General features: G+C 39.3%; 1 protein-coding gene across 3 annotated transcripts in view; it reads right to left on the bottom strand.

Annotated features, from left to right (window-relative positions):
* Positions 1-22,939, bottom strand: part of GPC3 (glypican 3) — a 455,475-nt gene that overhangs the window by 103,571 nt on the left and 328,965 nt on the right. For all 3 annotated transcript variants that reach the window (XM_015128213.3, XM_077988476.1, XM_077988475.1), the window contains exon 6: positions 18,157-18,277. In XM_015128213.3, the coding sequence (XP_014983699.1) occupies positions 18,157-18,277 (121 nt within the window). The remainder of the gene's footprint in view (positions 1-18,156; positions 18,278-22,939) is intronic.

Consider the following 22,939-nt stretch of genomic DNA (forward strand, 5'->3'; position numbering starts at 1 on the left):
CTGATTAAAAAAATAATTTTTAAAAAGTATTTGGGGGCGCCTGTGGTCCCAGCTACTGGGGAGGCTGAGGCTGGAGAATGGTGTGAACCCGGGTGGCGGAGCTTGCAGTGAGCCGAGATCGCACCACTGCACTCCAGCCTGGGCAACAGAACAAGACTCCATCTCAAAAAAAAAAAAAAAAAAAGGATTTGGGCAGAGTACAGAGAGGTGTAAAAAAGGAAATGAAAAAATGAAAACTACTGTAATACTGCTAATGTTTTGATATAATTCTTACAGACTTCATTCTACATACATATATATATATACACGCTAATTTTTTAAAAAATTGGATTGTACTTTACTACTGTCTCATAGTCTGCATTGCTTTTTACTTAGTAATATATGATAAGTATCTTTCTATGCACAATGTGTTTTAAAAAATATTTTTAAACGTCTGCAGATTACTCCATTGTATGGAAACAGCATAGTTCCCATAATAAATCTGCTATTGATGGACATTTGGATTGCTTTTATTTTTATGGTTTTTTTTTTTTTTTTTTTTTTTGAGACAGGGTTTTGCTCTTTCGCCCAGGCTGGAGGGCAGTGGCATGATCTTGGCTCACTGCAACCTCCGCATTCTGGTTTCAAGCAGTTCTCGTGCCTCAGCCTCCTGAGTAGCTGGGATTACAGGTGCCCACCTGTAATGGTAGCTAGTTATAATTAATAGTGGATATTATTAATCAAAGGATAGTGGTGAGAAATGTGATAATGTAAATAAAACATTTACATGTATGAGCCTATAGATTTATTGTTTTTTCTGATTTAAAAAAATAATTTTAAAAAGCATTTGGGCAGAGATATAAAAAGGAAACGAAAATTACTGTAATGCTGCTAATGTTTTGATATCATTCTTACAGGCTTTATTCCACATACATATAATGCATTAATTTTTTAATATATGTGTGAAATAAATGTGATAATGCAAATAAAACATTTATATTTATGGGTCTCAAAAGTGTTAAAACACTTAAATGCTGCAGGGATTCTTTGTTTCTTTTTTTTTTTTTTTGAGACAGAATCTCAATTTGTCACCCAGACTGAAGTGCAGTGGCATGATATTGGCTCACTGCAACCTCTGCCTCCCAGGTTCAAGTGATTCTCGTGCCTCAGCCTCCCAAGTAGCTGTGATTACAGGTGACTGCCACCATGCCCAGCAAATTTCTGTATTTTTAGTAGAGACGGGGTTTCGCCATGTTGCCCAAGCTGGTCTCAAACTTCTGACCTCAAGTGATCCACCCACCTTGGACTCCTAAAGTGCTGGGATTACAGGTGTGAGTCACAGCACCCAGCTGCATTCTTATTTTCTTATTAACATTTTTGTGTTGTTAAGAATTAGACAGCTTTAGAGTAGGTCTCATCTCCTAGATGTCCCCCACACAGACAGGGCCCCCAAAACTCTCTGAGGTCTTGCCATCATCCAGAATAACATTTCTGACTTTTCGGACTGGATTCAACTGCTTTGAGGGGCAGGTAGGCCTCACAGTCTAGCAGATGTCTGCTCTCACATACCTAAATGGCATTTGGCTCCCCACAGCATTCACCTGGCGATTGTTTGCCATTGTCTACCATACTGGGGAGGAAAGCTTATCGTGTTCTCTTCCTTGTTGGGCCCTCTATAAATACACCCAGATTGCGTGGGCCTGAATTGAACACTCTGGCGAGAAACCAGCTTTCTCAGGAAGAAGGAGATCAGTTGCATTACAACGCAACTTGCAATTCCTTTCCAAACTTCTGGTGCTTTTGCTTTGAAAAAAAAAAAAAAAAAAAAGCTGCTGCTGCTCATCATTGCTAGCCAAAAGCATTTATCGATTATGGACTTTTTTTTTTTTTCATCTAGAAAGGAGCACATAGCAAGCATGGTGTTCTTCATTAGAGGTTGTGAGACACCCAGCCAAGGACTAACACTAAGTGAGTCCCAGATAAATGCTCTTTGGTCTTGATCACTGTCTTTTTCCAGATCATTTCTTCTATTACTTTCCCTTTAAGATAGAGTCACTAAGACCATAGAAAATAAATCAGCCTATAAGAGGAATTCTTAAATTATGTGGAAGATGAGAGTGGGTGGATAGGAAGAAAAAAAAGTGAGGAGTTGTGGGGAGAGAAGTACCTCTCTCTCAGAGAAGGTGGCAGAAGTGGGAGTCAGGGAAACATGGGACTTATAAAAGGAAGGCAACATGTCTTTTTGTGGCAGAGAAAAAAGTTACACAAAAAATTGTTTCTGGATCAACAAAAGAAAATATATAAAGCAAAATATAAATAGAAGTAAGTTGAAGACTATAGTACTATAAGAAAACAAAGACAAAAAAAAAAAAGATTGTGGGTCCCTAGAAGCCAAGGGCAGTGACTATCTCATTGATTTTTCTAGTTCCTGTGCCCAGCACAGGACTGATGGTGAAGCAAGGCAGGTCTGGACTAGGGCAACAACATGGGGACAGAAAAGGATCTCAGACAGAATTGTACAAAGAATGACCTGAAAGCACTGGTAATCGGCCACCTAGAAGAGAGTTCAGGCCTAGTGATGTCAACAGAGAAGTGAGAGTAGGACATAGTAGGTCCAGGGAATATGCTGAAAGTAGAGAGGATCACAGACCCATCTGTCCTTCCTCACAGAAATGATTCCCTCAGGGAAAGCACGAGAAAGCTATGCAATAGGGGCAGGTATGCCAAAGATTTTAGTCACTTCATTCACTTTTATATCCTGCAAATAAGGAAGTTTCCCAATATCCAGCTATCTATACTCGAGGCATGAATCACCACAGGACTACACTACCCAGGGAGACTGGAGTCTAGATAGAAATACGCACATGAATTGCTGTTTTGGCTCTGCTCTTCAGGCCTCAACAAGCTGAGCTTGGAGTTGAAAGGAGGCGGACAGGAAAATGAAAGTTGCTATTACTCAGGCTTTGACAGATAAAGTAGGTTTCCCATCTTTGCTCAATACTATATTTTATAGCGACTGAATAGGTAGAGTAGGTGGAGAGTAGGCCAGAGCCTGGGGGCTCTGTCAAAAATCATTCCACTGTATGACAACCACAGCATAGCCCCCAAGTGAAGGTCAGAAAAGGGTGACTGAACAGGAAGAGAGTTCATGAATTTTCCAGGTTCTTAGCAAGTTGAGGACCTTCTGAATTGATGTAATGAAGACTTATGGGGAAGCTGTGGTATTATTCCACTGCATTTCTCAATAAAATAGAGGAAGGGCTATTCCAGATGACTTCTTGAAGAAATAAAATATTCTGTACATACCTGAAAAGCAAAACCCCAATGTAACATTTTGTAACTTTTTTGATGGCAAAAAGAATCCCCCTACTTTCTTGCCTTCTCTCTGTACCTGCCACTACATTTTCTCCCCAAAATTCATATCTGTCCCATGTGCAAAATATATTCACCCTGTCCACACAGCTCCAAACTGGGGATAAAGAGGAACAGAATTTTTCACTTATTTATGCAATAAATAGTTATCAGTCACTTATTATATACCAGGCATTGTTCAAAGAGCTGAAGATACGGTGGTGAGTGGGACAGACAAGTTTAGTCTAGCCGAGACATCTGTTCTGTCTTCTCAGCATCTGCTCTGACCAGCAAGGGCACGGGGTGCTAAGGTGGAGAGAAGAGGCGGTGTCGAGTACAAGGCAGAGCATCTTGGTGAAATGTCAGGTCAGCTCCTTGTCAGCACATGCTTGAGTAAAATGAACAAGCGAGGTCTTATATATAACATGTGTAAAGTTCTTGGAGACTGTTCTAGTGAAACAGCACCAGCTATAAGGAGCTGCCATAATTAGAAAGACATAGGAGTTGATAACAAATAGGAAAATGTGTTCTGAGAAGGTATGGAGAAGGCGAACAGTCACTGCTTCCCTCTGGGGCCCCCACTCTTCTTTGTGAGGCTGTCACGAAACACAGTAGTCTCTCCAACACATCTAAGCACCCACAGTGGCAGCTGAAGAAAAACACTATAATCTCTCTCGATCTTTCTCACAGTTTTGGTAATTTTTGAGACTTCAGTGAATGGATGGCACTCAACATTCAACAGCCAAGGAGCTACATTTAATTGGAATTCTGACTAAAAAAAAGTGTGTAACAAATTGATTAAAAGTAATAGTTAACACATTCATCAGGGAATCTAAATACCTCATTGTGAGAACTTCTACTAAAGATTCAATAAGGGACAAATCTCTGCAGGTACTAGAAATTTCTTTTCATTTTCTACTGTGGGACCTGGAGAAGCTACTGGTCTACTGTGGGAGGGCCACACCCTACTACTTTCTGCGGAGACCCAAACCACTGCCTGCTCCAGCCTCTCCTATGTCCTGGCTAATGGCCAAAAGATGACTGAGTCAACTTCAGGGACAAAGCGGTTCTCATCTCCTAAACCAAGCTTGTCCAACCCGCAGCCCACGGGCTGCACACAGCCCGGTATGGCAGTGAATGAAGCCCAACACAATTTGTAAGCTTTCTTAAAATACCATGAGGTTCTTTTTTTTTTTTTTTTTTTTTTTTGGCAATTTTTATTTGTAGCTCGTCAGTTATCGTTAGTGTTAGTGTATTTTATGTGTGGCCCAAGATAATTCTTCCTCTTCCAATATGGCCCGGGGAAGCCAAAAGGTTGGACACCCCTTCCGTTTTCCCATCAGGCAGTGGGAAGGAAGGGTAATGAATTTGAATAACAAGCTTTCCTTCTTTGCCTTGTAAACACTATCACTTAACTGGACTCCTTGCCTCCAATTTCTGATCTCTAAAGCACCCTTTGCGCTGCTGGCACTTAACATTACTGATGTTAACTGATCTGACCATGTCACTCTCATGCTTCAAGCCCTTCATGTGCTCTGTGCTGCCACAGAGTAAAGCTCAGATTCCTTAGTACGCTATTCATGGCCCTCCCAAATTTTTTACCACCTTTTCCGTCTCATCTTTCACTGTCCACGTCCTCTTCCAATCTGGCTTGTAGCCTCAGCTCCCCAGCCACATAAGGCTATCGATGTACTTTCATGTCTTTGAGCCACTGCTCATGCCATATTCCTCTGCCAGGAAGATCCTTCCTTCCAATCTCGATCTGTCAAAATTCTCCTCATCTTTCAAAGGCTGGCTTAAAGGCTACCTCCTATTTTTAAAGTCTTGTCTAATTCCCTCAGTAGGAATTAATCCTTCTCTTCTCCGGGCGAGCATAGTACTTGGTTTATATTTCTTTTATGACACACTGTGCCTTGGAGTCTAGTAATGTAGCCATGTTTTCATCACCCTCATTGAAAGTAATTAAGTTATCTCTGTATCTTTGTCTACAGCCCCTATGCTCAGTGCTTGGCACAGAGAGCTGCTCAATATTGAATAAATGAATGCAAATGGTGATGATATATGCATACGTGATGAGTGTGTGTGTGTGGGGATTCTCTATGTCCTTATCAACAGACCCCATCAAATCCAGCACTACATAAAAAATGGGCATTCAACAAATAACTCCTAATAAATGACATGGATATATATATACACACACACACATATGGGTGTGTGTGTGTTTTACTTTTTATTTTTCCCTGTGAATTTCATTTTGAAAAGGAGTCATAGAAGTAATCATGTTTTCAGTGACTTCCAAGAACAACAAACAAGAACAAAGACCATTCGACCAAGTAAAAGCTCAGATCTGAGCGCCATCTCAGTATATTTTAATGAAACCTGCAGTTTTAACAATAATTTGGACCATGGGTTATCAGATTGCAATTACTGATCAATCAATTTGCCACACAATAGCTCAGGGAATGACATAACTGAAAAAAGAAATTGGCAATATGAAAATTGCTCCCCACGGGGATACCCTTATCCTATATTTGTGTCTGGCAAACAAAGGCAGCAGCACCACTGGGTTCTGGTCTGGAGATCTTTCAGCTCTGACCGCCTTCGAGCATCCATATGCAGCTATAACAAACTGCCTCTAGCTTGGCTTAATCTTTTGTATTAGCTCATTAATGAGTCTGGATTCCTTCCCCATTTTCCATGGTATCCCAGGCAGGCACAAAGGCTCAGGCGGCAGGGGGCAGCTTTCCTTTTGCCTGACAACAAGTGGTCACTGGTTCCAGTCTGGGGCTAACAAATTCCATAGTTCTTTGAAGGTAGAGCCTATGGTGTAGGTCTGCCCTAGGCTCTGCAATGCAAAAAAAGAGCTTTGGGAATTTGGGCCTAGGCAGTGCCACTGGTATCTGTGACATCACCCCAACAGCTGAGAGTGATGGTGTCTCAAGAAAGCTCAGTAGCCACAAGCCCCGTGAATTCTTTCTGCTCTGTTGGCATGTGAAATACACACACACTCACAAACATATTATATGCTGCTTAAAATCATTCTAAATACCTCCTGTGAGACATCTGCCAATAAGGATATCATGTCAGCCGGGTTTTAAATATAGGAACCTCTCACCATCTTCAACCAGAGAGCAAAATGCAAAAGGAATGCAGATTAACTTGCCCTGAACTTTATAGCTCTGAAGTCTCTCCACTTGATACCATCCTTCCATGAAAGGTCCTGGTGGGGCTGAAGATTAAAATGGGACTTCTGGATCATGTGGTAAAATCTCTAAGCTGTACTCCAAGGGCAGCCTGCCTATTTATAGAGCCTCTACTTTAGGGCAGAGTTCAAACTTGGGAAAATCTGAAGAACTTAATTTAAACACACACACACACACACACACACACACACGCACACACGCAAAATCATCTTCATTTTCCATTCAGTCACTTTGAGCCAAACTAATCTTTAAATAGTTCAAAAATCTGTTGAAGGTTGGCTAGATATATTTTTCCAAGAATCTTTAGAATTTAGATTATTATATTTAGAATTTTTAAATCATTTAAACAACACTCCAAACTAGAAAAGTTGTAGTCTCTCCATTCCAGAAATTGATAAACTGAGGCACAGATACTCAAGTCACTTAAAAGGTCACTCTTGGCCGGGCGCGGTGGCTCAAGCCTGTAATCCCAGCACTTTGGGAGGCCGAGACAGGCGGATCACGAGGTCGGGAGATCGAGACCATCCTGGCTGACACTGTGAAACCCCGTCTCTACTAAAAACTACAAAAAACTAGCCGGGCGAGGTGGCGGGCGCCTGTAGTCCCAGCTACTCGGGAGGCTGAGGCAGGAGAATGGCGTGAACCCGGGAGGCGGAGCTTGCAGTGAGCTGAGATCCGGCCACTGCACTCCAGCCTGGGTGGCAGAGCGAGACTCCGTCTCAAAAAAAAAAAAAAAAAAAAAAAAAGGTCACTCTTGACTTGCCCTTATGCTAACCCTTCATATTGTAAGAATATGAAGAAAAACAGTACCTAGAATTATATTGAGTGCCTACCACATACATTATCCCTAATATTTGTCTTAACTTTTCAAGATAGATGATAGTATACCCATTTCACAGATTAGGAAGCATGAGTATAGGAAAGTTAAGTAATTTGACCTAAAGCCAAGTAACTACAAAATGACAAATCTAAGAATTAAATACAGATCTATTTGGCTCTAAAGCCTTTGTTCTTTCCCTCAAACTAAATAATCCAGTGTTTTGGCTCTCAAACATCTCACTGAGACTCTCAGTCACATACCAGTGATGCTTTACAACTAAAACAGGTAGTATTGGCGTTAACAAAAACTCATGTGGAGCAGTGAACATCACAATCCCAAAACAGTCCTTTTTAACCTTTAAACAGGGTGGAGAGTATTTTTCTAGTCACTTCCATGTCTCTCCCTCTCCCACCTAAACATACATGTAAATCTGTATCTTTCTCTTCCCACAAAAAATGGCAACAACATCAAGAGAGTTACTAAATTACCACAATATTTGGGGGATATTGTTTTGGGTCAGTGAAGGTTTCATAGCTATTTCCATCATAACTAAAAACTAACATGTGTGCTAAGTTGGGTTTCCCCTATCATGCTTAGGCACTCATGTTTGTGAATCTACATGTAATACTTCACATTTAACCCCATGGGGATATTACCCTGCTAGCTTTTTCCTGTGATTGCAGCCTACTGAGATATTTTTGCATCCCAATTGTGTTATCTATGTATTCACTAACCCCACCTAGCATCATGCAGTCACTAAATATTAGAAGTATGCCTTCTCTATCTTCAGTTAAGTCACTAGCAAAAACTTTAGGCAATAAGGGGCTAGGCACAAAGTTAATAACTAAAGGACTCACTCTGGGCTGATATTGATACATTTCATATTTGATAAATAATTAGCTACGCATTTATCCAACTAGATGATCAGTTAGCCAATATTTCTCCTTACTTATTTTAAGACAAATCATAGGAATCTCTGTCAAACACCTTGCTGAAATTGAGACCCAGCATGTCTATGCCGATCCTCTGATCAATAAGGCATGTGCATGCGTGCTCGTATAAGGAGAAATGGCCTGATTAGTTCTGAGTAAGTCCACAGTGGCTACTTGTAACCACCATGGCTGCTTCCAAGAGCTCATGCTCTCCAAGAATCTAATCTAGAATTTCATTAGGATGTGACACCAGACTTTCTGGTTTGTGGCTTCCAGAATCCAATTTCCATCCCTTATTGAAGGTGAGGGTAAATAATTGTGCCAGTCTTCAGTCTTTTGGCTCTTCACCAATTCTTTGTGATGCTTCAAAGTTTAATAACAGTGATATCATGATAATAACCATAAGAATCCTCAGTGACCGGGAATGTAACTAACCTGAACTTGTACTTCATTTTTGTGGCATATCAGAAGAGTAATTCTCTTAGCTTTTATTTGGTTTCGTCAGCTGCTTGCCCATAATACAGAACAGATATTACACTGAGAAGTGATGACTTAGCAAAGTAGGGACTATGAAAAAAAAATCTAGATCAACTTATTAAACAAGGAAAAGAAAACCATACTTAAGAAATTATCCAATAAGATCCAGTGTATATGAATAATATGTAATCTTTATTTTGGATATTAATTAGAACTCTGTTGGAGACACTCCACTTAACAGTTGCTACGTAAAATCACTGTGGTCACTATCTAATGAAAGCACATAGTTAGGAATACAGAATTAATCTCCTTATTATCATTTTACCTTAACTGTGTATCAACACTGAGCCCATACAGAATTTGGAAACATTTCTTGCTATGTGTCAAATAAATTTACAGTTGAACGCTAGATCTCAAATAGCCATGGGATTAAAGGACCAAGACCAAACATTTGTGTGGGCCAGTTAACACAAGACTGCACCATATAGACAAGCTAGTTTAAGACAAAAGAGCTCAGCTCAGTACTTTGTTCTCATTGGATTTTGTTAGAATCCTAATGACATGGGCAAAGAAAACTCATATATGCTGGTCATCAGCTTCAAAGAAGCCACTTCTGGTTCACTAGTACTACAGCATGGGCCTTTAGCTATCACTTCAATAATGTTACCACCAAGCCATTCACATTCTCCCATTTGGTCTCCATTCTGACCCACAGTTCATTTTAGAAAGCAGCTGATGGGGACTGGAGGGCATGCTGTGACTTCCTTGTGTATTATAGACATTTAGTACCTCCATTGACCACTCAAATTAAGAAATGGCTCACATGGATTTAAGCCTTTAACGTTAGCTTTAAGGGCATCTAAGATTTTTGTTATTTTTGCAGTTGGACCCCTTTAAGTGAAATCTTACTTAGAAGACCAATATGTGAAGAAGATTTTTAAAAATGGAGCTGCTCTGGTTAAAATAGGAATGGGGGACTTAGAACAACCTCCACAGCACCTCTCCCACATTCCCTATGGAACACAATCTGAATACACTGCCCTAAACAACTGAGCTATCTGGCACAGAAGCCCACTGACTAATATAATGCTAATTTTGTCATTCTGGAAGGAGGAAGGAGGCACGAGATAAATTATTATAGGATGTCCAGGAAGGTGGAGGAGTTGAGATCCAGGGGATGAGACTGAAAGGATGACTGACCCTGAATGAGAACAGGAGCCTGAGTCAGACTCTGTGAGTGGGTAAAAGGCCATGAGCAACAGGTCTTGCTGATTCTGCCTTCCTTTGGTTCAGTGATCCCAGCAGAGACCTCCCCACCCGGTGCAACAACTGCCCAATGAGTTGAATGAGGCAGTTGGGCACTAAGGTATACTTGTTAGGCCCAAACCTACTTAATATCCAAAATAAGTGATAAATAATTAGGAAGTTCATGGTTCCTGCTGTACAGCCTTTTGTTCCAAAGGTGAACTTCCTAAGTATGGGCTTCTGCCATGATTTGGAGTACTTACTGTATAAGAAAATGTGTTTGTATATTTGCAAGCACGTTTGTATCAAGAGCCTTTGGAAGCAGAGCAAATGGCTGTATAGAATATTAACCTGTTTATTTCCCAGTCCCAGTGTTGTCATTTACTGGTAGTATGACTTTGGACAAGTCATTTCTCTCTCTTGGCTTTAACATCCTCTGTAAAATCAAAGGGTTAGACCCTATGATCCTGCACTTATGTAATTCTGTCCTTTAGCACAGACACTGGCTAATATTGAATGTGAAAATTACCTTAAATGAAATCTAAATTCAGAAATAAGTTAAGGGCAGCAAAGGTTAAGTCCTTTGAATTGACTGATCAATCAATCAATTATATATATTGAGGGTCTACTTTGTATATGCTACTGTGTTAGGTGCCACGGGATACAAAGAATTAAATGTGCGATCCCACACTTAGGGAGCTTACAGTCTAGAAGCAAGATACATATTCATAAATATATCTCAGTTAATTTCTGAAATAGTATTTGAATACACACACATACATACACACACACTGATATACTTCATATAGCAAATGTTTGTAACTGCAAACCTTTTAGGGAACGAGTATTTGTAACTGTTTATTAAAAAGTATCAGCCAGGCACGGTGGCTCACACCTGTAATCCCAGCACTTTGGGAGTCTGAGGCAGGCACATCACCTGAGATTAGGAGTTGGAGACCAGCCTGGCCAACATGGTGAAACCCTGTCTCTACTAAAAATACAAAAATTAGCCAGGCATGGTGGTGGGCACCTGTAATCCCAGCTACTCAGGAGGCTGAGGCAGGAGAATTGCTTGAACCCGGGAGGTGGAGGTTGCAGTGAGCCAATATTGCACCACTGCATTCCAGCCTGAGTGACAGAGCGAGACTCCATCTCAAAAAAAAAAAAAAAAAAAAAGGTGTTGCATTTGGCCAGTGGGTAAATGTAAATAGAATAGGAGACCCTATGAATTTCATAGATAATTTAGATATGTATTTCTAAACTTCATAAACCTGGTAGTCTATATTGTTTGACAGAATTGTCTTTTCATATGTAGAACTTGCCTTTCCATTGCTAACACTTCCAATTAAAAGTATTCTATGAAAGAATACAATAATGTAATGAGAAAAGTTCATGTATTTCCCTCCATTGCTCAATCAAGATGACCCCAACACTAATACCAACAACATTTTGGCTCGCCATTCCCGACTCATCTTCCATTTTTGAGTAATTTAATTTAATATGCAAGGACTAAAATACATGACCTAATTTAAGTATCTTTAATCCTGTGTATTCTAAATATAGCAAATAGTTCATTTTCAAGAAATTTAATATGAAATACTTGGGAATTCTTCTTGGTGCGGTGTTATTAAACTGTATATAATAATTAAGATACTAAAAACACATGCTCCCCAAAGCCACCAGACATTGTAATTATTTTTCAGGCTATTAGACAAAGTGACAGAAGATTTTTTAATGATAAATCCCTTTCGGAGTATATCAGAGAATTTCCTTTTGTGTCATGAAATAATGTTTAACTCCACAGAGTCTAAGTCTGGTATTTAAAAGACTAACTCACATTGTCCTTTTGTGACTCAGAAGTCATTCATTGGCTCTTGTTAACATGCCATTGTAGGTACTCTGTCCTTCACACACACACACACACACACACACACACACACACACACATTCTGGCTCCATATGGAAATAAAGGGCAATTACTAGAGTTCTGCCATGTCACTTGTATGTGAACAAGTAAGACAGACACTGGGACATAATTCCATTTGGGAAGGTCTTTTACTTAACGTTGACTTTCAAAAGGTTTCTCCTTTTACTTAGAAATTTTATATCAATATTGGCTTTTCTAGCAACCATTGCACTAGGCCAGTGTTTTACAACTCTCACTCCTGTTATTGTGAGAAGACTATGAAAACAAGTTACCTGGAGTGTTTTTCATCATGTCTGAGATTCATTTCAAACATTTTTCTAAAATCACATGCTAAGGAATGTCCTGAGTGCTCCTTTGGCACTTAACAGCTTTACTAATTAACTTATTAAAAATTTTAACTTTCTATTTCAAAAGTTAGTGTCTTCATCGCACTAGAGTCTGCTAGGCATCTTAAAAATACTTTTCTGGTGTTTACAGAGGGGGATGGAAGTAGAGACATTTCAGTGTCTGTTCTAGATTTTTAAATTATCTTTGACCATTTAACATCATTCTATGAATTAGGACTCACTAGCAGAAAGTTCTTCTGCTATTTATAACTCAAACTCATGCCACAAAGTTCCTCTGTTTCCATACAATGTGGTGGTTAGTTTTCCAAGAATCTCACCAATTGAGATTTTGTAAACAATGTGCTTAATCTTTCATTGCTGCTGATTTTAGAGTTCGGCCATAGAAATGACCATATTTGGCACTTGAAAATTATCAGACCACAAATTAGGGAGTTTTTGTTATTTGTATTCTGCACATCTTTTCTATATAGATCTTCCTAATAGGTGTGCCATGTCTTGGTACAAGTAAAGGAAAGTGCACAGAGAATGAAATCAGTAGCTCTGGATTCTAGGTCTAGCTCTACTACTTACTGTATGGAAATCAGTAGACTTCTAATGCCCATGGTTTCTTCATCTGGGAATGTAAGTAACAATGCCTGCCTTGCTTTCCTCTCTGAGCGGCTATAAAGATCACATTATCTAATGGATAGGAAAGAGCTTTGCAAACTGAATTGTGCTATGTAAATATATGGCAGAATTATTATCATTCATATGGCATCACATGGTTAACATGATTCGAAAACAGGTCACCTATCTGGCCCTGGAGGAGGGAAACTTAGGGGTGATAAATGCAAAACTGTTTTTATAGTTTAATGTTTTCATAGCCTAATGAGAACAAGGCAGAACAGAAGAATTGGGTGGGGGGAAGGGCAAGTTTAAGTTCCATCTGCCCAGGCTGGAAGGCTGGTGGGAAGGGAACAACCTCTGAAAAGATGAGAGGTTACAAAGTGGAAAGGGGTGACCTGGGAACAGGGTGTTTTAAAAAGAGTGGCAGAGTGGAGAATAAAGTCACAAGACTTGTTCACAAGAGGGTGCTGGGTTAAAGCCTGACCTTGAGCCACAAATCATGGAATCACACGGCTGGAAGGAATCTTAAGAGGCCATCTCGTCCACTCCCCCACCATTCAGCAGGACATTTCAACCATCCCAAACAGATGAGACTTTATCTAACTTTGAATGAAAAGCTCTGACACCAAATGGGCAGGTATTGACTACTCTGGCTTCAACTGTTTACAACGGGCAGGAAAACAATTTCTGGTATTTCATTTGAACCTGAACTGAAATGGGGAAACAATAAATGGATAGATTTTTCTTGGGAACAATAACTCCTGTGGCAGTTTAGGGACTGCTAAATTAGCACTAACTACATGACTACTCTTAAAGAGAGAGAAAAGTTAACAACAAAACTAGGTTAGGGGATAAATGACCCACAGTATTATATGAGTAACGGTGTGTTGTGATCATTTTTGGTAATTGTGGAGTCTTCTCTCCATGTAGGAGCCTGGAGCAGAATGACACTAACAAAAACAAAACTTAGTTGTTGTTGTTGTTGTTGTTGTTGTTGTTGTTGTTGTTGTTTTAAAGCAATATGGCCTAGCAAATTCCAGGACTGACACTGAGGACGTAAAATAGTGCAATTCCTCTCCTAACACAAGACAATAAATTCTCACACAAATTAGAAACTGAAAAGGAAATAAAAAGGTCCTCATTTCTGATCGTGGGAATGTTACACAGGAACTCTGGCTTGGAAGGAGGAGGGGAGAACATTCCACACCTGTAGGCCTTCCCAGGAAAGGCGCCTGAGCCTGGCCCTGAACCCATCCCCTCAAAGTTATACCATGGGACTATCAGTATGAAAATAATGTTACTTTATTCTCTTAGTGGGTATATTATTTCCAGAGCTATCAACAGTAACCATAACCTGCAAGGAGGCAGCTGAGAATTCCCAGGAAACAAAGTGAAAAGCTATTTTGGGATGTGCTCATAAATGGCCTAGCCATAGTTCATCTGGATGGACAAACATGGGGCATACATGCAGAGAGAGAGAGAGAGAGAGAGAGAGAGAGAGAGAGAGAGAGAGAGTGTGTGAGAGAGAGAGAGAGAGAGAGAGACAGTATCTCTGTATTAGCACGCTATTATAGTTTTAATAGATGCAGCACCGAGCAAGGGGCTTAGGAAAATAACATCACATTCTCAGATTCACCACTCAATTACATGTGAACTTGGAAAGTTAACTTAATTCTACCTCCCTATCACCAAAGCTTTAGGCCGATTTAGTCAGGCATTCAGTGAATCCAGATGTTTGGCAGTATATAGGAAACATCTGGATAATTGACTGAGTTTTCAACTGAACTCACTGAATCTTTTGGCAGCATGTCTACGTCTACACAGCCACTGATGGCTTTCTGCCTCAGTTTCTCTAACTATAAAAAGGACAAACATTATTTATCACTTACCTCCCCAAAAAACAGTGAAAATGAGATAAGGTTTAAGAGTAATAATGAGTTCTTGAAAAGATTCTGTCACAGTTTTATATCTTATATAATTCCAGGTTGGATTTTTTTTCTAAGCAGTTAGACCTTAGAACATGACATCACTTTGAAATATGGGTAAATGCTATACAAAGACTACACATTATCATTATCATCAACATCATCGACATCATCATGACTTTCTTCTTTATGACTTCCCTAAAGTGTCTCACTTTCAGATCGAATCATGGCCAAAATATGGATTTTATTTAAGGACTGAAAAAATGTGTTTCAGCTATATAAAGCAACACAGATGAGAAAAAAAAAATCAATGTGGGTATTTGGAGTCCAACAATTTTAACAGCTCAACTGAAACAGGTAAAACTGGTTTATCAATGAGAATTAATTGGTTGCTCAATGGTATTTGTATAGAAACTGACAATGTTCACACACTTATTCATGGCCAGAGGTAGGAAAAAGGAATTGTAATAGCGACCTTTCTCTCTATGTACATCACCCTACCTGTCAGCCGGTTTCAGCTTTTCGTGGCTGAAAGTTAGAGGAGAGGGAAACAAGGAGACAACATGGGAGAGAAAGAGAGAGAAGAGATGCATTAAAGGGATCTATAAACATACAAAACTGGGGGAGAAGAATTAGACTGGCAGAAAGTACTGGAACTCCCTTTCAAACTCAAGTCCTGCCCATAGAGAAAATCCTAAACACAGTCCTCACAACTAACTGCCATATATTAAGTGCCTGTCATGCACATGCAATTACATATATCTGTGTGTATATTTTATATATATATATATGTATATAATATATATACACACTGGAGTTTTTGATACCTTTACCATAATACCAATGAGAGAACTAAAGCTCAGAGAGGTTAACTGATTTACCCAAGGTTATATACCTAGTAAAATCTATAACTGAATTCAGATCCATTTGGATTCAAAGCCCATATTCTTTCTACTGTGCCCAAAGCCTTTGCTGAAAGGGCTTGCTATAAATACTTTTTAGTGACTGCCTGATCATATAGAAGCCCACGTCTGATGCAGCTTTCCCATTTTCTAGGGTGGGGTCCGCGCACAGGTCTTCACTCTATCTTTCTTATGACTGCCCCTCCCTTGCTTGTCTTTACCTACTCAAACCCTACTCATCGCTTATGGCAGATCTTAACACTTGCCCCTCTCTGCAATCTTCCCACTAGCCTAATCATGCCACCCAAAACCAATGAGCAGCACTCCTCTTCAGGCTCTGCATCACAGGCTGCCCTTTATCTTTATTTAACCACTTCCTATGCTTGTGCTTCCTCTCCCAAGGATGCTGTGAGGACAGAGGACTAGACTTCCTTTGAATCCCCAAAATCCCTGGCACCTGGCTGAGTAAATAGTAGGTAATCCTTAAGGTCTGTTGACACAAGGGACCTGTTGACAATACTCCTCATTTAGGATTAGGGACACAGTGATGGAAACTGAGATTTTGGCCTCACCAGTATTGGGGTCTAACCAGTTGAACATAGCCACCTAGACACATTTGGTTTGAGATAATTTGTACCACTGTCCCCAAGTGAAGTATATCATGCCCTCAACTCAGTAGTAAGTGTTTTACATCGTTTGTGCTCTGATCCCCTCAGAGATGCATTTTGAAATTATCACACTATATCTAGCAAGGCTTCATAGAACTTAGTGAAGTTGTACTTTCACACACACACACAAAAAGGCTCAGTTAGGTAGACGCTGCCATTATCATTTGCTCAGCAGCACTATCAGCTATTTATTAAGTGCTCACTGAGTACAGAGTACTTTATTAGGCACCAGAGGAGTTTACACTCAAGCATGTCATCAATACTTTCACAATGCAATTGCAGTGAAAAAAATACTACTCTTAGAAAGCCCTTCTAAGTATTTTCTAAGACCCACAAAAATTTCACTGCTAAAATCCATATTTTAAAGACCCACAAAAATTTCACTGCTAAAATCCATATTTTAAAAACTCATGCCAATGTCTTTGTATAAAACCTCTGTTCTTGCATAAGGATTTCAGTTCCATTAAGTTCTTCCTAAACTATAAATAGAAGTCAGTGATGCCGGAGTCCTCCCACCCATGGATCATGGGGCAGGAACACTGTCACTCTGGTATATGCCTTTTTGGTGGCATTTTTATTGTGGCCACAAAGCAATCACAAGCAGATGGTACAACTAACTTCTATTTGTGTCTTGTTACTAAACTTCTTATGAGAGGAAAAACTATGTGTACAGGTCAAGGGAATCTGTGGGTGTCTCTGTGCATGGCAGTGAGTCAGAAGCTGGCAGGGATGCAGTGAAATTGGACTTCTCCTGTCTTGCTGGTGACAGTGAAAACTGATACATTCTCATTGAAAAGCAATTTGGATACATGCATTTAAATTGCTCATATCCTTTGACCCAATAACTTTAGCATGTTAAGAAAATAAGCTAAGATCAGGATAAAGCATTATATATGAGGAGGTACCTTTATTTATGATGGCAAAAAATTTGAAGCGACCTGTATATCCAGCAAAAGCATGCAGATTAATTATGATGAATACTCAACAGAATATTATGCAGCCATAACAAATAATTAATATAAAGATTTGTGGGGACCAGGCATGGTGGCTCACACCTGTAGTCCTAGCACTTTGCGGGGCCAATGCAGTAGGATCGCTTGAGCCCAGGAGTTCGAGACCAGCCTGGGCAACATAGTGAGACCTCATCTCTACAAAAAAATTAAAAATTAGCCAGGTGTGATGGTGCATGCCTATAGTACCAGCTACTTGGGAGGCTGAGACATGAGAATATCTTGAGCCCAGGAGGTCAAGACTGCAGTAAGTCACGATTGTGCCACTGTGCTCCAGCCTGGGCAACAGAGCAAGACCGTGTCTCAAAACAATACAATACAAAACAAAACAAAACAACAATAACAAAAAAATTTGTGACAATATGGAAAAGTGTTGCCAAGATAGTGTTAATTTTCAGAACTACAAATCACTTGTGGATTTCTGATTATGGAAAAAGTCTGTGTGAGTGTGCCTTTCTGGACAAATGTTAGATGAGAACATGTAAAAATGAAAACAGACGGGATAGAATAGTGCGATTGTGAGAAATATTTTTCCCTCTATTTTCTAAGATACCCCTCATATTGCAATATTGTCTTTATAATTTAAAAGTCGGGTGAAAAATGAAGGCCAGAAGTCCTTTTTAGCAGACAGACTATTTGAAGAAAATAACAGTGTCTTTTCTAAAAACCCAAGAATATAGTTTGAACAGTGGAAGCTGTCTCTCTCTCTCTTTCTCTCTGTCATTTCTACTTTTTATTATTATTTTTTTTGACATTCCACATACCTGGTTAATGTGCTTCAATTTGTCAATAATTTGACTGACTACTGGCTCAGGGCCCTTCATTTTCAGCTCATGGAGATTGAACTGGTTTTTCATTCCATTCCTTGCCGCCTTTTGGCTGTATCTGTAAAGGTGAAGGTAAAGAAAAGGTTTGTCAAAGAAAGTCCCAAACAAAGGAAAAGCTGACTTTATTTGGCATCAACAGTCAGGCTGACACAAGCTCATGAGACGACCTCATGGTGCAAAAGTAGACCATTCCACATAGTGTCTATTTACAGTAAGAAAACATTCATTCAACAATCAGCAATTATATTCAATATCCCTTTTCTTCCCTAGATGTTGGGGATACAACAATGAACAAGACAGACAAGGTCTGTGTGCGCTTATTGTGCTCTCAGTCTAGTGGGGAGTCTAGAAGAGTAAGGGCCAATGACAAGGCAGAGTGATTAGAGCTGTGCTGGGGGAGGTTCAAGGTCATGACAGTGAAGTACACAGAATGAACCTTCACTGTGTGTAAGCCTTCTACTCATTTGAAGGAGAAAGATTCTTCCATATTCTTTACCTCTTCCTTCCCCTCTTCTTCCTCCTCCCACTGTTTCCTGTAGGCTATGGAGCTGGGTATCTATTCAGGAGACTTTCTCAAATCACTTGCACCATAAATTACACCTGTCAGCTTCCCTCTGCGTTCTCCATGAGAGGAGAGAACACTAGCCTGAGGGAAGATTTTAACGTGCTCCTGTAGGATAAACCATAGGCTTTACTCCAGAATTGAAGTTTCAGGGTAGCAATGGACATCCTCACCATCATGAGAAGGGTAACTACTTAAAGTACTAGGCAATTCTGCTTTCCAGTGTGGGGTTTTGCCAACTTCAACTGGGACAGTGATGCACAGATGAGGTGGTTTCCTTATTGCACCCATAGTTCCAGACCTCTACATAGAATTATTCCTCATTTTGCGAAACAAAGAAAACAAGAAACAGATGTCATTTATTCCTTCTGCTTTCATCATGTGGGAATACCAGAACACCACTGCCAAAGAGAGAAAAAGGTTTTGAGCTCTTTTTTACTTGCCCCTGATCCTGATAATGGAATGCTTTCTTAAAGAAATGAAAAGATTCCCAGGGCTTTTGCTCTCTCTTTATATACTTTTTTTTTCAATTACAATAGGGTAGCCAGGGTTATAAGGGTAAATTGATATCTATAATTCATATTTTAAATTATGAAATAATAATGTTCATTATAAACAATTCAAGAAGTACAGAAATAAACAAGGCATAAAGTAAAAGTTGCCCCATCAATCTGTTTTTCCAAGAGTGGACCATGGTCAACAGTTTGATATACATGTAGAGGTTTTCACCTACATATACTAATGGGTAATTTTAACCAAAATTGGAATGATGTTACTCATACTGATTTGCAACTTTGCATCACTTAATATATATACTTTGGACTGGACTTGTAATCTCAGCACTTTGGGAGGCCAAGGCAGGAGGATTACTTGAGCCCAGGAGTTTGAGTACAGCCTGGACAACATGGTGAAACCCCATCTCTATAAAAAATACAAAAAATTAGCCAGGCGTTTTAGTAGAGACGGGGGTTTCGCCATGTTGACCAGGCTGGTCTCGAACTCCTGACTTCAGGTGATCCATCCACCTCGGCCTCCTAAAGTGCTGGGATTACAGGTGTGAGCCACCATGCCTGGCCAACTTTTTGTAGAGACGGGGTCTCCCTATGTTGCCCAGACTGGTCTCAAACACCCGGGCTCAAGTGATCCTCCCGCCTCAGCCTCCCAAAGTGCTGAGATTACAGGCATGAGCCATAGTGCTCAGCACTTTTTTCTTTTGAACTATGACTCTCACATGATTTTCACTGCCACAGGTGGGGGTCCTCTGAGGTAGTTTGTGTGTTATCTCCACAGGGTGACAGGCTGTGTTCTGGAAGGATGTTCAGGATTGAATTTCAATTTTCAGTCACTCGCACTGGATTCCCAAACCAGCCTAGTTTGGGACAAGAGATTACAAAACACTCCTTAGAAACACTAACTCATCTCAACTAAAACAGGGAGTGAATGAACCTGGCATATTAAACTGTTAATAATGACAAACTGAAAAATATAAAATAACCACAAAATAATGAGGCAGTCTTGATGGAATGGGCACATTTACCTGTGTGCCTCATTTTATGCAATGTAGGTATTTCAAAGAAGTTGTGTGTGAAATGAATTTCTGTGATCTAAATACTCTAAACAGGTCGAAGAAGCCTTGTTATTTAAAGAAATTCTGTAAGCACATCTTTTTAACTGAAAAAGTAAGGAAAGTCCTGCTTCACAAATCATTTAGTATATTTTGCTTAAAGTGAGGTACACTTGTATTAAACTAAGGAAAAACATCAGTGAATTGTGTTCTACTGTTTACATTATGTATAATTTCCAATGAGATAAGATAATGAAAAGTGAAGATGCCTAAACTGATTTGTGTTTAATTCTCCACATAGCTCAATCTACCAACAAAGAGTTTTCATTTGGCATTTGCAAACAGATTATCATTTAGATGGCACCACCAAAGCAGCTTCAATGTTGCAACTTGAACGTCTTTAAAGAGACCACAATTTTATTTTAGGAATTAATTAGGTATCCACTTAAGGTAGGCATTAAGCATTTCTAATTCTAATTAATTGATTCTAAATGATCACTTTTTAAAAGCACAATCAAACTGTTTTGGTCCTATAAAAAATATGGTGGTTAATTGTGGCTTTAAAAAGCTGGACTACATTTTAATGCTCAAAGTAGAAGCTAAATATTTTGTAAAATGATAGTAATGCCCCAAAAAATGAAACTACATTTATGGTTTAGTGCCTCTATAATCTTGTTTATATCACCAAATACAAGTCACAACTGTCAACAACAACTACCAGCTGCCAAGTTGTTGGATGTTATGCTTGAGGAATGGGGGAAAGGAACACTTTTTGTATTTTTCTGGCTTTTGTCTCTGATAAGAAAGTGGAAACTTTGACAAAAATATTGAGTTGTAGTATTTTAATACAAAAAACAGAACTGCTTAAAATAAAACAATTAAGAAACCGAACCACTAAAAAAAAAAAAAAAAAAAAAAAAAAATTGCTGGGCGTGGTGGTGCACAACTTTGGAGGCTGAAGTGTTGAGCCCAGGAGATCAAGGCTGCAGTGAGCTGTGATCACACCACTGTGCTCTAGCCTGGGTGACAGAGTGAGACCCTGTTTCAAAACAAAAACTAAAACTAAATATATACTTTGGACATATTTTCATGTTAGGACACATGGAACTGTCTTGTTCTTATTTCTCTGTATGGCTCAATAATAACTTATTTATCCAATACCTTACTGATTAACAATAATTTGTAATATTTTGTTAATATAAACAATGCTGCAGAGAACATCCTCGTATACTGATTTTCACACATTTGCATTTACATCTATAAAGGATAAATTCATAGATTTGAGTCAATTTATATTTCTAATCCCAAATTATGAAGTACAAAGAATAATGAACACTACCATATTTTTGCACAGCACTTTACAAAGCAGTTTCATATCACTCAGCTCATTTGAACTTCTCAACCACACTGTGAAGTTGAGAGGTAGATAGGGCATTATCTCTTTATTACTGAAAATTGCACAACTTCAGAAGATACTAATCTCGTTCTATTAGATGTCCCCGTCCATGATACAATGTATCTGCCAATATTAAGGACATACTTTGAAAAACATGCATGCTAACAGAGGAGGTCAGGAAATCTAGTTCTGACATTCATAATTAAATGTCATCCTCTGAGAAGGAAAATATTTTGTAGCAAAGATGCTGAAGAGTACATTTGATTGCATTTCTTCTAAAATGATAGCTTAACACATTCAGATTATTTAACTTTAAAAGTTAATTCGTGAATACACAGATCACCAATCATCAAATACCAATTGCCTTTGGGGGCTGTTTTAAAGAGACATAAAGGAACATTCTTTATCTGTTGGGAATCAGCTCACTACTAGCCTCCTCTTTTATGTTCATATAATGCGGTCTGTTTAAATATCATCCACCTTCTGATGATACTACCAACTCCATCTTCTCTTCTTTAACTCCTACTGATGCCTGAAGCAGAGACCCTATTTGCAGATAAAGATGTAAGGTTCATTATAAATCTTCTGAAATGAACTTCAGGAATGTGTCCCTAGAGACATATCCTTGGTCTTTTTTATATCAAAATTGCCAGCCACTTTTATGTCCACTCCTATAAAACAAGCGTCTTCCTGAAGCTACTTATTCTCATTGGAATAGTGTAAAGACATCTGCCAACTTAGCGATTTTGCCCCGTACTCCAGCTTCCAAAACTATTATAAATATTAAATCAAATTAGTCCCACAGCTGATTCTTTGTGGTCCTACTGTATTAATTTCTGCCATTCAGAAAAGTGCCCCTTTAGCTATGTATTTTTTAAAATTTCTTATCTCCCAGCCATGGATAAAGAGCCAGGACTAAACACTGCTCCCTGATCCCACAGTGACTCCATTTTTAAAAGACAGTTTTGGGTTCAAAAGCTTGCCAAACTTTTTGAAAGTTGAAATAGCATCTACTGTTCTGCTCTATCCATGTGCTATTTAAATTCTCAAAGGACTCTCGCAAATTAAGCATGGATTCTGGTTACAGAAGTGTTGGGAATAGCTGCCCTGTGTCTTAGGCCTAAAACTTGCCATTATTGCATCTACTTCACAAGGCAGTAACCAAAAGTCCTGGTCCAACTGATGCTTATAGTTGCTT

The sequence above is a fragment of the Macaca mulatta genome, chromosome X (genome assembly GCF_049350105.2).
Source record: "Macaca mulatta isolate MMU2019108-1 chromosome X, T2T-MMU8v2.0, whole genome shotgun sequence".
Classification (NCBI taxonomy): domain Eukaryota; kingdom Metazoa; phylum Chordata; class Mammalia; order Primates; family Cercopithecidae; genus Macaca; species Macaca mulatta.